This window comes from Micromys minutus (genome assembly GCF_963924665.1).
Source record: "Micromys minutus genome assembly, chromosome: 19".
NCBI classification, from domain to species: domain Eukaryota; kingdom Metazoa; phylum Chordata; class Mammalia; order Rodentia; family Muridae; genus Micromys; species Micromys minutus.
The window spans coordinates 53,060,115-53,072,625 of record NC_137954.1 but is presented as its reverse complement, the minus strand read 5'-3'; the positions used below and the strand labels follow the sequence as shown (position 1 = coordinate 53,072,625).

At 41.4% G+C, this 12,511-nt stretch overlaps 1 protein-coding gene across 1 annotated transcript; it reads left to right on the top strand.

Moving 5' to 3' along the window:
- Nucleotides 1-8,508: 8,508 nt before the first annotated feature.
- On the top strand, nucleotides 8,509-12,059 carry TXNDC2 (thioredoxin domain containing 2; the record flags this gene model as incomplete). The annotated part of the gene is made up of 3 exons (XM_080933275.1): nucleotides 8,509-8,687; nucleotides 9,873-10,018; nucleotides 10,528-12,059. The coding sequence occupies 3 exons, from the start codon at nucleotides 8,509-8,511 to the stop codon at nucleotides 12,057-12,059; spliced, it is 1,857 nt and encodes a 618-aa protein (XP_080789401.1).
- Between the last annotated feature and the right edge of the window lie 452 nt (nucleotides 12,060-12,511).

The following is a 12,511-nucleotide window of genomic DNA, read 5'->3' as shown; positions in this document are numbered from 1 at the left end:
TATTTTTTTGACTTAAACATTTGCTTTCCAGTGTTCTTTGTTTCCCCAACCTCCTATAAACAGTTTAAAAAGTCTTATGGGAATAGTTCCTTTCATATCTCTGCCTTTTCTTTATTCAGGGAATATATTAGTTAGACATCCCTAAAATTAGAATGATAGAATGAATCTATAAATATTGAAAGGGGATTTATTAGAATGTCTTACAGTCTATGGTCTGGCTAGTCCAACAATGGCTATCTCCTGATGGAAAGGCCAAGAATTCTGTAGTCGTTTAATCCATGAAACTTCATGCCTCTGCTGGTCTATAATTCTGAGCTAGAGTCCCAGAGAAGGAGGTTCTAATACCAGTGAAGACATGCCTCAGGAGTAGGGCAGGCAATGTTGCTGTCAAGGGCACGGGCAAGCAGAAAAGTTATGAAACTTTAGGATAGTAGAGGTGCGGTTTGATGGCCCAAACCTGTTTCCAGTCTTGTTCTCTACTCAACAAGAACCAGCCTCTGCCATTGGCTCCCCCTGCCACTGAGCTGCTGGGCCATGTTTCCCCTGCTATGATGACTGAAAGCCCTCTGAAACTGTGAGCCAACAGACCTGGACCCCACAGTTTTCTCTGACAGGCATTTTGTCAAAGCAGTGGGAAACAGAACCAACACAGACAAAAGGAGTCAGTTTAGTCACCTTTCCACAAATCAGCTTTCTAATTCCTCTGTTAGAAGGACGTACTGTTTCATAAATCAAAAACTCAATTTATGCCAGCTCAACATAGGTGAGACTAGTTAACAATGTTCTCTTATAGAGGCAGAAATTAATTCCCAAATGCTAATACCAGCTTCCTTTTAACAGGTAGTTCAAAATTGCAGTCATGGTCCCTCACAGCTGGGGTTCTAGGTACAGACTAGATTCTCCATGAACCTGCTTAAGAAGGAGGACATTATTCACATCTGGCTCTGCTCTTTCTTTAAAGAAGCCCAGAGTGAAGAAACTTAGGAGCTGAATGCCAATGTCCACCTCTAGATTTGAGCTGAGAGAAAATTCAGAGGCACACTTTGAGATTTCATCTCTGGCAGAAAGTTTTTGAAGCCAACCTCGATGGTGGAACTGGTAACCTCCCCACCCCCACCCCCCGGCCCTGCCTTCCTGGAGTCTTGGAGGCATCAGCCCCATGGGCAGGTCTGTTCTGCAGTACTGCACACGGTTTGGAGAACAAATAAGATCCTTTCAGGCAATTTTATAACTGCTTAGACCGTCTTATGCTTAAAATAGCTGGCTGTTTGCTTCTTAGGACACACCCTGACTCACATAAGGGTTACTGAGCAACTGAGAGATACGACTGTGCAGAGGAAAAACATACGTTACGACAGCTGGAATGAAAATTCTTTAGTACCATTAGCATCTCCAGGGTCTTGAAATCCATCAGCTGCAAAAGGAAGAGTAAAACAACCAGCAGAGCTCTGCCAAGCTCACACATGACTAAGATCCTAAGCCAGCAGCCTCAGCAGATGCAGGTTTCCTAGCTCCTGCTAAGACAGTCAGGTGTGGTGCATTTTACTAAAATGGATCTAAATCCTCCCCATGGGCCTCTCCTTAGTGGGGTTAAGAAGGAGTTCGGGAGAAGCAGGAGTGACAGATTGAATATGCCTATTAGAATTTCAGCACCCAGGACTCTCTTTGCTATATCGTCAGCCCTGTGTTTCAGGTTCTTTCCCTTCGCATGCAGGTGGGTACACGGAGCTATATGGATTCACTGTGCCAGGCACTCAGACCTCTTGCTGATTTCCTGTATGAAATCCTTGGTTTGAGGAGCACAAGCAATCCCCCACTGTATAGGGAGACATTACCTTCTTTCTAATATAGTGATTCTTGCTTCTGACCATATCCCTTTCCCAGCAGTATGGCTGCTTTGCTTTCTCTAGGCCTCTATGGTCCACTGGTCTAGTTGTTCCCAGCCTCAGGTATGTGCAGAGCAGAGAGATCCTTAGCATTTCCCCAGCGGGATAGAAAGGCGAGAGTCTTCCCCACTGTCTTAGGCCTGCACTCACTTCTCAGCTGGTGCCCAGCTACTGGGTAGGTTGTGGAATCCATCTGGATGTGGCTCTTCCTGCATACCCCGTTCTCCAGCTAGAGCTTGAGAGCATGAGTTTCAGCTTTCAGGTTTCATGTGGGTACATGAAAGCAACATCTATGCAGATGCTTCGAGCTGGAGGGGAAAGACCAGATTTATGCCTACCCATACTTCCCACTTACAGCATGGAAGAGAAGTTCTTTCTTCTTCCTTTCATCTGGGAAGTATCATCTACATCACAATGTCATCATCCATTGCTGCCTTGTAAAGCCCACATGCAAGGAACAAAGCTCATGTAACAATGTCTCTTCTGTGACACCAACAATTGTCAAAGGACTGAGAAGCACTCACCCCTAAATGAAACACCTATATCAACCCTCCCCACAAGGCTCATGGAACCATCATAGAAGAGAGGGGAGAAGAATGCAAGAGGCAGGGATGAGGAGGGAATGCTGTGAGATGCTGTCTCCTGGTATGACATGGCTGCTGTTCTCACAGACTCATGGCTGCCACACAAGATCAAACCAACAAGACCAGTCAGCGTTCCAATGGACAACACTATTCAGACTCAGTAGGCTGCAGAAAAGAGTCAAGACATGGAGTGAGGGAGAAAATATGTTGCGATTACCTAAGAGGGAAAGGGATAATGGGGTGGATATGATCAAGACTGGGAAGGAGGAAACAGATAATATATATTCTATTGAAAAAAATGCATGTGTTGATACCAGCATCAATTTCCTTAGTAGTATATGTTTGATATCAAAGTCCAGATGATTAAATCACTTCTAGTAGATGTTCAAAGCTTCTACAGATAACATGGATATGCCACTGTTTAGACAACCATCTTAATTTTTTTTTGTTTCCAGTTATTTTATTTTCTTTTTCTTTTTTCATTTCAACTTCTGAATACAATTACTTGTACTTTCCTTTTCATATGTTTAAATTTTTATTATCTCTTCTCCCACAATGATGTGCAGTTCCCACTTTCCATGCAATCATCTATGCTTACTTACCTACTGGAACACAGCCAATCTATCGAAGGTCACACTGTTCAATAAAAACTGATTCTCCCTCTTCCAGCAGCTAACCATGCACATAGCTCCTCAATTAGGAGCTTCCTTTTGCAGAACACAGGAATATGGTGACACATACTTGGTTAAGGAACAAGGAACTCAGACATTGTAGAATACTTAGTCTTCAAAGTCTAATCCTTAGCCTAAATATATCACACACCCTCCCCTGTTGGTTTAGAGATCACTGTGGAAGTACAGGCAGAAAGACTAAGAGCCAGAGGCAGGGAGAGATGATGAGAGATAGTTTTCCAGAAACAAAAAGGGCACTATTATACATTAACTTGCAGTGACTGTTAACAAAATGCATAAGACCTATGCATGCTCAAGCCAGTCAAACTCCCAGCATGAAGAGGTGAAGTTCTCATGAAGAATATCACTTTGATTTTATAGATGATAGAATGAAGGCAATTAAATCACCAGTCTTTCCATCATTAAAAAATCAATCTGTACATCGTATAGAAGAATATACGTTGTTCTGAGGGTTTAGTTACAAGGTTCCTGATGACATGTTATCATTTTATCCTACGTCATCAGACACCATGAGCCTTTGGCAAGAATGTTAGGAGGGTACTCAGAATCTAAAGGCCGCAGAAGTTAAACAACTATTCTGCTTATTCGATGAGAAGGATGAATTTCTGCCCTCTGCATATTTGGCAACCTAGATAGTTTTGAATACCAATCCAAATACATTCAGCTGTTAGGTATTAGATATGTCTGTTCAGGATTATTGCCAAATGCAGGTTGTAGAAAAATCCCTGAAATTGGCACATTACTCTGATGGAAAACTTGCTACCTGTGGATTGGCATAGCCATTAGCTGGTGTCCAAAGTCTTACTGAGAAGAGATAAAGGACATCTGCAGCTTTCAACATCCGTGTCCTCTCTCTGGTACACAGGACTATTCTGTCACATATTCAGTGACGCTCACCCTTACCATTTCTAATTTACTACTCCACACACATTATCTACATTTTTATTTATATGTGCATTCCAGGACATAAATGTGTCATTTTTATTGGATATTCTCTGTATTTACAATTCTGGTGTTATCCCCTTTTCACCAAACCCATCCTCCTTTCCCATACCATTGCCTCCATGAAGGTACTCCCTCTCCCAACCTTCCTCTTCCGCTTCAGCATTTCCCTACATTGGGAAAAGAAGGTTTCCCTAACTCAAAATCCTCTCCTCTCATTGATGCCAGAGAATGATATTTTTTGCTATATATGTACTTGGAGCCATGGGTCTCTCCATAACAACTCATTGGTTGCTGTTTTTGTCCCTGAGAGCTGTGGTGAGTTTGGTTAGTTGACAATTTTATTCTTCCCATGGATTGCAATAACTTTCATCGCCTTCAGTCCTTTCTCTAGCTCCTGCATTGAGGTCCCTGTGTTAAGTCTGATGGTTAGATGCAAGGATCCTCCTTTGTGTCAGTATGGCTCTGGCAAAGCCTCTGAGTAGGCATCTATATCAGATTCCTGTCAGTAAGCACTACTTAGCATCAGCAATAGTACATGGGTTTAGTGACTGCATATGGAATGGATCTCCATATGAGGCAGTCTCTGGATGATATTTTCTCCAGTTCCTGCTCATCCATTTGTCCCATTATTTCACCCCATGAGTGTTTTCTTCTCTCTTCTTTTTTTTTAAATGACTTTATTTTGCAAAACAAAGATAAATGTAAAGATTTTAAACATTTTTTGCTTAAAATTATACATTTTTGTCAGTACTGTTTTTTCAGACATTAAAATAAATTTTACATAAAACCATGTGAATATGTTTTTTAGTCAGTACTTGATTTTTTTCAAGGGCTTGACAGTATGCATTGAAAACCTACTAGTTGCAATAAGCGTAAAGTACATGCAAAACAAAACGCAACATGGAAATAGTCAAAGTCTTCTTGTTTTGTGAGTATATGTATATTTTTTGTTTTCTTTATTTCTTGGACTTCATACAGTCTGTGAGTTATTTCTGGGGGAGTGCAAGCCTCTGGGGTTAGCATCCCACTATCAGTGACTGCACATTATGTCTGTTCTTTTGTGACTAGGTTATCTCACTCAGGATGATCTTCTCTAGATGCAGCCATTTTCTTAAGAATTTGGTTAAGTCATTGTTTCTGGTGGCTGAGTAGTATTCCATTGTGTATATGTACCACAATTTTTGTATCCATTCGTCTTCTGAAGGACATCTGGGTTCCTTCCAGCTTCTGGCTATTATAAATAGAGCCGCTATGAACATTTTGGTGCATATATCTTTGTTGTGTATTAAAGTGTCTCTGGGGTATATGCCCAGAAGTGGAATAGCTGGGTCTTCAGGTAGTACTATATCCAATTTTCTGAGGTATCGCCAGACAGATTTCCAGAGTGGTTGTATTAGCTTGCAACCCCACCAACAGTGGAGAAGTGTTCCTCTTTCTCCGCAGCCTCGCCAGCATCTGCTATCATCTGAGTTTTGGATCTTGGCCAATCTGACTGGTGTGAGGTGGAATCTTAGGGTTGTTTTGATTTGCATTTCCCTGTTGGCTAAAGATGTCGAGCACTTCCTCAGATGTTTCTCGGCCATTCGGTGTTCCTCAACTGAAAATGATTTTTTTAGCTCTGTACCCCATTTTTTAATAGGGTTGTTTGATTCTCTGGTGTCTAGCTTTTTGAGTTCCTTGTACACCTTGGATATTAGGCCTCTATCTGATGTGGTGTTGGTAAAGATCTTTTCCCATTCTGTTGGTTGCCGTTTTGTTTTCTTGACGATGTCCTTAGCCTTACAGAAACTTTGCAATCTCATTAAGTTCCATTTGTTAATCTTTGACCTTAGAGCTTGAGCCATTGGTGTTTTGTTCAGGAAATTTTCTCCTGCGCCTATGTGTTCTAAGGTTTTCCCTACTTTCTCATCTAATAGTTTCAGTGTATCTGGTTTAATGTGGAGATCTTTAATCCACTTACACTTGAGCTTTGTACAAGGAGATAAGAACGGGTCTATTTTCATTCTTCTGCATGTTGAGTGCCAGTTGGACCAGCACCATTTGTTGAATAGGCTGTCCTTTTTCCATTGAATGTTTACTGCTCCTTTGTCAAAAATCAGGTGACCATATACATGAGGGCTCATTTCTGGATCTTCTATTCTATTCCATTGATCCACTTGCCTATTTCTGTACCAGTACCATGCAGTTTTCAGCACAATTGCCTTGTAATATAGCTTGAGGTCAGGGATAGTGATTCCCGCAGATGTTTTTTTGTTGTTGAGGATGGATTTCGCTATTCTAGGTCTTTTGTTATTCCATATGAAATTGCACATTGCTCTTTCCAATTCCATGAAGAACTGGGTTGGAATTTTGATGGGGATTGCTTTGAATCTGTAGATTGCTTTTGGTAGGATGGCCATTTTTAAGATGTTGATCTTTTCAATCCATGAGCATGGGAGATCTTTCCATTTTCTGAGATCCTCCTCAATTTCTTTCTTTAGAGGTTTGAAGTTCTTGTCATACAGGTCCTTCACTTCCTTAGTTAGAGTCACACCAAGGTATTTCATAGTTTTTGTAACGATTGTGAAGAGTACCTTTTCCCTAATTTCTTTCTCCACATGTTTGTCCTTTGAGTATAGGAAGGCTACTGATTTGTTTGAGTTAATTTTGTATCCGGCCACTTTGCTGAACTTGTTTATCAGCTGTAGGAGTTCTCTGGTGGAATTTTTGGGGTCACTCAAGTACACTATCATGTCATCGGCAAAGAGTGATGATGTTTTTATCTCTTCCTTTCCGATTTGTATCCCCTTGATCTCCTTTTGCTGTCTAATTGCTCCAGCCAGGACTTCCAGTACTATGTTGAATAGGTAGGGAGAAAGTGGGCAGCCTTGTCGAGTCCCTGATTTTAATGGGATTGCTTCAAGTTTCTCACCATTAAGTTTGATGTTGGCTGTTGGTTTGCTGTATGTTGCTTTTATTATGTTTAAATATGGGCCTTGGATTCCTGTTCTTTCCAGGACTTTTAACATGAAGGGGTGTTGGATTTTGTCGAATGCTTTCTCAGCGTCTAGTGAGATGACCATGTGATTTTGGTCTTTAAGTTTGTTTATATGGTGGATTACATTGATGGATTTTCTTATGTTAAACCATCCCTGCATCCCAGGGATGAAGCCTACTTGGTCATGATGAATGATGGTTTTGATGTGTTCTTGGATTCGGTTTGCAAGGATTTTGTTGAGTATTTTTGCATCAATGTTCATAAGTGAGATTGGTCTGAAGTTCTCTTTCCTTGTAGGGTCTTTGTGTGGCTTAGGTACGAGGGTTATTGTAGCCTCAAAAAATGAGTTGGGTAATATTCCATCTGATTCTATCTTTTGGAATAGTTTGGCGAATATTGGTGTTATATCCCCAATAAATGTCTGATAAAATTCTGCACTGAACCCGTCTGGACCTGGGCTTTTTTTGGTTGGGAGGCTTTTGATGACTTCTTCTATTTCTTTAGGTGTTATAGGGTTATTTAGATGGTTTACTTGGTCCTGGTTAAACTTTGGGACCTTGTATCTGTCTAGGAATTCGTCCATTTCCTCCAGATTTTCCAATTTTGTGGAGTATAAGTTTTTGTAGTAGGATCTGATGATTTCTTTAATTTCCTTAGTTTCAGTTGTTATGTAACCACTTTCCTTTCTGATTTTGTTAATTTGCATACTCTCTCTTTGCCCTTTAGTTAGTCTGGCTAGGGGTTTATCAATCTTGTTGATTTTCTCAAAGAACCAACTCTTTGTTTTGTAGACAACCATCTTAATTTTGACTGTTAGTATAGTCTGGTGAAAGAAACACGGAAATAAGTTTCTGTTAAGAATTCAAGCCTTGGGTTAGAGAGATGGCTCAGTGGTTAAGAGCACTGGTTTTTCTTCCACAGGACCCAGGTTTGATTCCCAGCACCCACAAGACAGCTTGCAACTGTCTATAGCTCCAGTTTTCATGGATCTGATGCCCTTTTATGGTCTCTGTGGACACCAGGCATGTAAGAGGTAGATAGACATGCATGTAGACAGAACCCATACACATAAAATAATAAAAATTTTTTTAAATACAAAACTTCAATTTTACATTTATTCCTGCTACTGGATTTCTATGCAGAGCAAATGTGGAAAACAAGCAAACAACCTCAAAATGATAACAGAACTCTTTCTGAAAGGTGTGTGTTTTTGTGCATGCACAAGCATACTTGCATGTGTATAGCATGCATATACAGGATTGTGTGTACATGTGTGCATGAATGTATGTTCATGTGCATGCACATGTACAATCTCATCCATGTGCGTTGTGTTGTTAAAGATGGAACCCACAGTCTCATGACTGTAGGCAAGCTAAGCTGTTGGGCTTCACCCCAGCCTGTGGAAAGGTAACTTGGCCGCAGTTATGCATAATGAAGTACACATGGCTGATTCAACTGGGACTAGCCACAAGGAGGCTGCTGTTCAGGCAGAAGGTAAGAGGATGGTGGAACATAAGAAGGGCTCATGGAGAAGGGAAAAGACAGTCTGGCAGAAGATACATTTTTACTATCACGGGTACTTCTCAGAGGTGATACTTACCAGGTAGTTACAGTGAGTACTGTAGTTTGTTCCCCAAGTGTTTGTGAATTAGAAGCTTGCTTCTAGTATAGGAATGTTGAGAGGTGACCTAGTATCTTTCTTCAGGAGGGATCAAGGTGGTTCTCATGGGATCCTAAGTAATTTGTAACGAAAGTGTTAGCAAGTTTCATTTCAACTTGACACAAACTGGAGTCATCTCAGAGGGAGATCCCCAGTTGAAAAATTGCCTGCAGGAGATTGGGCTGTGTACAAGTCTGTGGTGTATTTTCTTAATTAGTAATTGATGTAGGAGTCCCCAGCCCATTGTGGGTGATGTTACTTCTGGGCTAGTGGTCCTGAGTTCTATAAGAAAGGAGGTTGAGCAAGTCACAAGAAAGCCAGTACACAATACCTCTCTATGGCTCCTTGTATCAGCTCCTTCCTCCAGGATCCTGCCCAGTTTCAGTCCCTGCCTTGACTTTTCTCAGTGGACTGATACAGGATTTGTAAGCCAAATAAGGCTTTTCCTCCCCCAGATGCTCTTGGTCATGGTGTTTGATCACAGCAATAGTAACCCTATCTAAGAAAGAGTGTGTATAGCTCTGCTCCATGCTCTGACTTCCTTTGTCGTCATGGGATTTTCTTGTTGCTGCTTTCTTTATTGTTGGGACCTCATCTCCATTACGAAGCCTTCATAAAAGCCAAACAGATGCTGGTGAAATTCCCTTAAATCTCCAAAACTTGGAGCTGAATAAACATGTCTTTATAAGTACACAATAGCCTCGGTTACTTTGTTATGATAATAGAAAATGGGAATGACATAACCAGTGAGCCATAAAGAGAAATCTGGGGCTTGAGAACCCTGGATGAAAATTATAAGAAAGCTGGTTTATCTTCCTGGTGTAGATAGACCATTTGGCAAAGAGTCCAGGATATACGAACATGGCTTTGAAGCTTGACCAATTCTAGCTATGTAACTTCTCTAAGGCTCAGTGTCCCATCTCTAAGGTGTTGATCACAATGCATCTGACCTCAGTGGTTAGTACTTGAGGAAACAATGCCTGTTTATGCATCCACAGCTTCACAGCACAACTACCAGCCCTGAGGCTGCCTTGAAGCTCTCAAAGGCCACTGTTGGGGGTACTGGTTGGGAATGTCAGCTGTGGAGTGCTGCCTGAGTATTAAGTAGTTAGTATATTTTGTTCTTAGCTTGGCCATAGAAGAAATGTTTAAGAAGAACCAAAAAATGAGTAAAGACAAGGGGTTGGACATGAACAGTGTTCAAGCAGGAGTCCCTGAAGAGTCAGATATGAAACTTAACAATGGAGGGAAGGCAAATGAAAGGGACAGCAACGGTAAGACAAAAAGAGGAGGGTTGCCTTGGGGAGCTCTGAATGTGGGGAGCAGATGGCAGTGTTAAATTAAGAAAGGAAAGTTGTCGTTAAAGCAAGAAACATACATGAAAGACCTATGTCATTGCTGATGCTTGGTTGTCTGGTGAATGACATTACTTAAATTTATACACCATTCATCAGTGCCTTCATGGTCTCTAAAAATAAGCCTCCTGGGGCTGGAGACATGGCTCTGTGGTTAAGAACACACCATTTCAGAGGTCCTGAGTTCAATTCCCAGCAATCACATGGTGGTTCATAACCATCTATAATCGGATCCAAGACCCTCATCTGGTGTGTCTGAAGACATCTACAGTGTATTCATCATTGTGTGTGTGTGTGTGTGTGTGTGTGTGTGTGTGTGTGTGTAATCTTAAAAAATGTTTTTAAAAAAGTCTTCCTTGGTGTAGGTAGCCAATCTTTTATTTCTTCTTTTGCATTTTGATTTAATTTAATTTTTTGTTGTTGTTCAGAAAATCTGTTACAGGTTTTATCCAAAAATGAAACTTGTCTGGTCCCAGAGTTCTTGGATACAGCCCAGTCCAAAGAAAAGGCCATTGCTTCCATGGTCAGCAACACATTTCGTATATCCACAGAAGAGTCTGAGTTCCCACAGCAGGCTAGTAGCACCCCCATGGTCTCAAAGAATACCATACATCCCAAACATGAAGGCAGCCCCAAGTCCTCATCAAAAAACACTCAACTTAAACAGGAAAACATTTCTAAAACCTCAGGCTACTCCAAACAGACCAACTACAGCAACATCCCCAAGTCCTTGGCAAAAGTCACCCATTCCAAACAGGGGAGTACCCTCAAGCCTGCAGCAAACAGTATCCATTACAGGGAGGCTAACTTGCCTAAATCCTCAGAAGACACCATCCAAGCCAAGAAAGGTGACATGCCAAAGTCCCCAGAAGACACCATCCAATCCAAGAAAGGTGACATGCCCAAGTCCCCAGAAGACACCATCCAACCCAAGAAAGGTGACATGCCCAAGTCCCCAGAAGATACCATCCAACCCAAGAAAGGTGACATGCCAAAGTCCCCAGAAGACACCATCCAATCTAAGGAAAGCAAAATTCCCAAGATCCTGATCCAGTCTAAAGAAGGTAAAATCCACAAGCCCTTAAAAGACAGCATACAGTCCAAGGAGAACAAAATCCCCAAGTCCTCACAGAACACCATCCAGTCCAAAGAGAGTAAAATCTACAAGTCCTTAAAAGACAATGTCCAGTCAAAGGAGAGTGAACTTCCCAAGACCTCACAGGACTCCATCCAGTCCAAGGAGGGTAAAATCTACAAGCCCTTAAAAGACAGCACCCCATCCAAGGAGGGAGATGTTCCCAATTCATCAGAAGACACCATCCAGTCCAAGGAAAGTAAAATCTCCAAGTTCTTGATCCAGTCTAAGGAAGGTAAAATCCACAAGCCCTTAAAAGACAGCATACAGTCCAAGGAGAACAAAATCCCCAAGTCCTCACAGGACACCATCCAGTCCAAGGAGGATAAAATCTACAAGTCCTTAAAAGACAGCACCCTATCCAAGGAGGAAGATGTTCCCAAGTCCTCAGAAGACATCATCCAGTCCCAGGAAGATGACATTATCAAGTCTTCAGAAGATGACGTGCAGCCCTTGGAGAGCAAAATCTCATATTTTGAAGCAGAAATAGAGACCATGGAGGAAGGCATGGTGAGAATGATCAAAGACAAGGAGGAATTTGAGGAGGTACTCAAAGATGCTGGAGAGAAGCTTGTGGCTGTGGATTTCTCAGCGCCTTGGTGTGGCCCTTGTAGAATGATGAGGCCACACTTCCATTCCCTGTCTTTGAAGCATGAGGATGTGATATTCTTGGAGGTAGACACAGAGGACTGTGAGCAGCTAGTGCATGACTGTGAGATCTTTCACCTCCCAACTTTCCAGTTTTATAAAAAAAAAGAAAAGGTGGGTGAATTTTCTGGTGCTCTTGTGGGAAAACTTGAAAGAAGCATTGAAGAATTAAAGTAGTCATGTGTTCTGATAACATTGTAAACTAGTTGACAGCTGATTTTTTTGACCTTGCAAAGAAAGAAAAAAGAAAGAAAGAAAGAAAAAGAAAAGAAAGGAAGAAGGAAAGATCAAGTATGACAAAAGTGTTCACCTAAATGGTTCTGCTTGTATCAGAAACATGAAAGCCTACCATTTATCTGAAAGAATAAAATCATGGAGTGGCCATGACTTTTTTTGTTGAAAAGGGGGGGGGGGGAATTAGATATTCCCTGGGTGGAGATTGTAAGTCTCATAATCTTCTTTGTCCATCTTGAAAATCTTGTTCTTTGGGTATCTGCAGCAACATTAGAAATGCAGGCAATCATCCTGTAGAAATTGTTACCTAAATGGCAGTGGAAATTTCTTGTCATGTATTTTCTGGTGCTCACATGCCTTTAGGGGTTTTGATAAGAAACTTACAGAAACAAAGG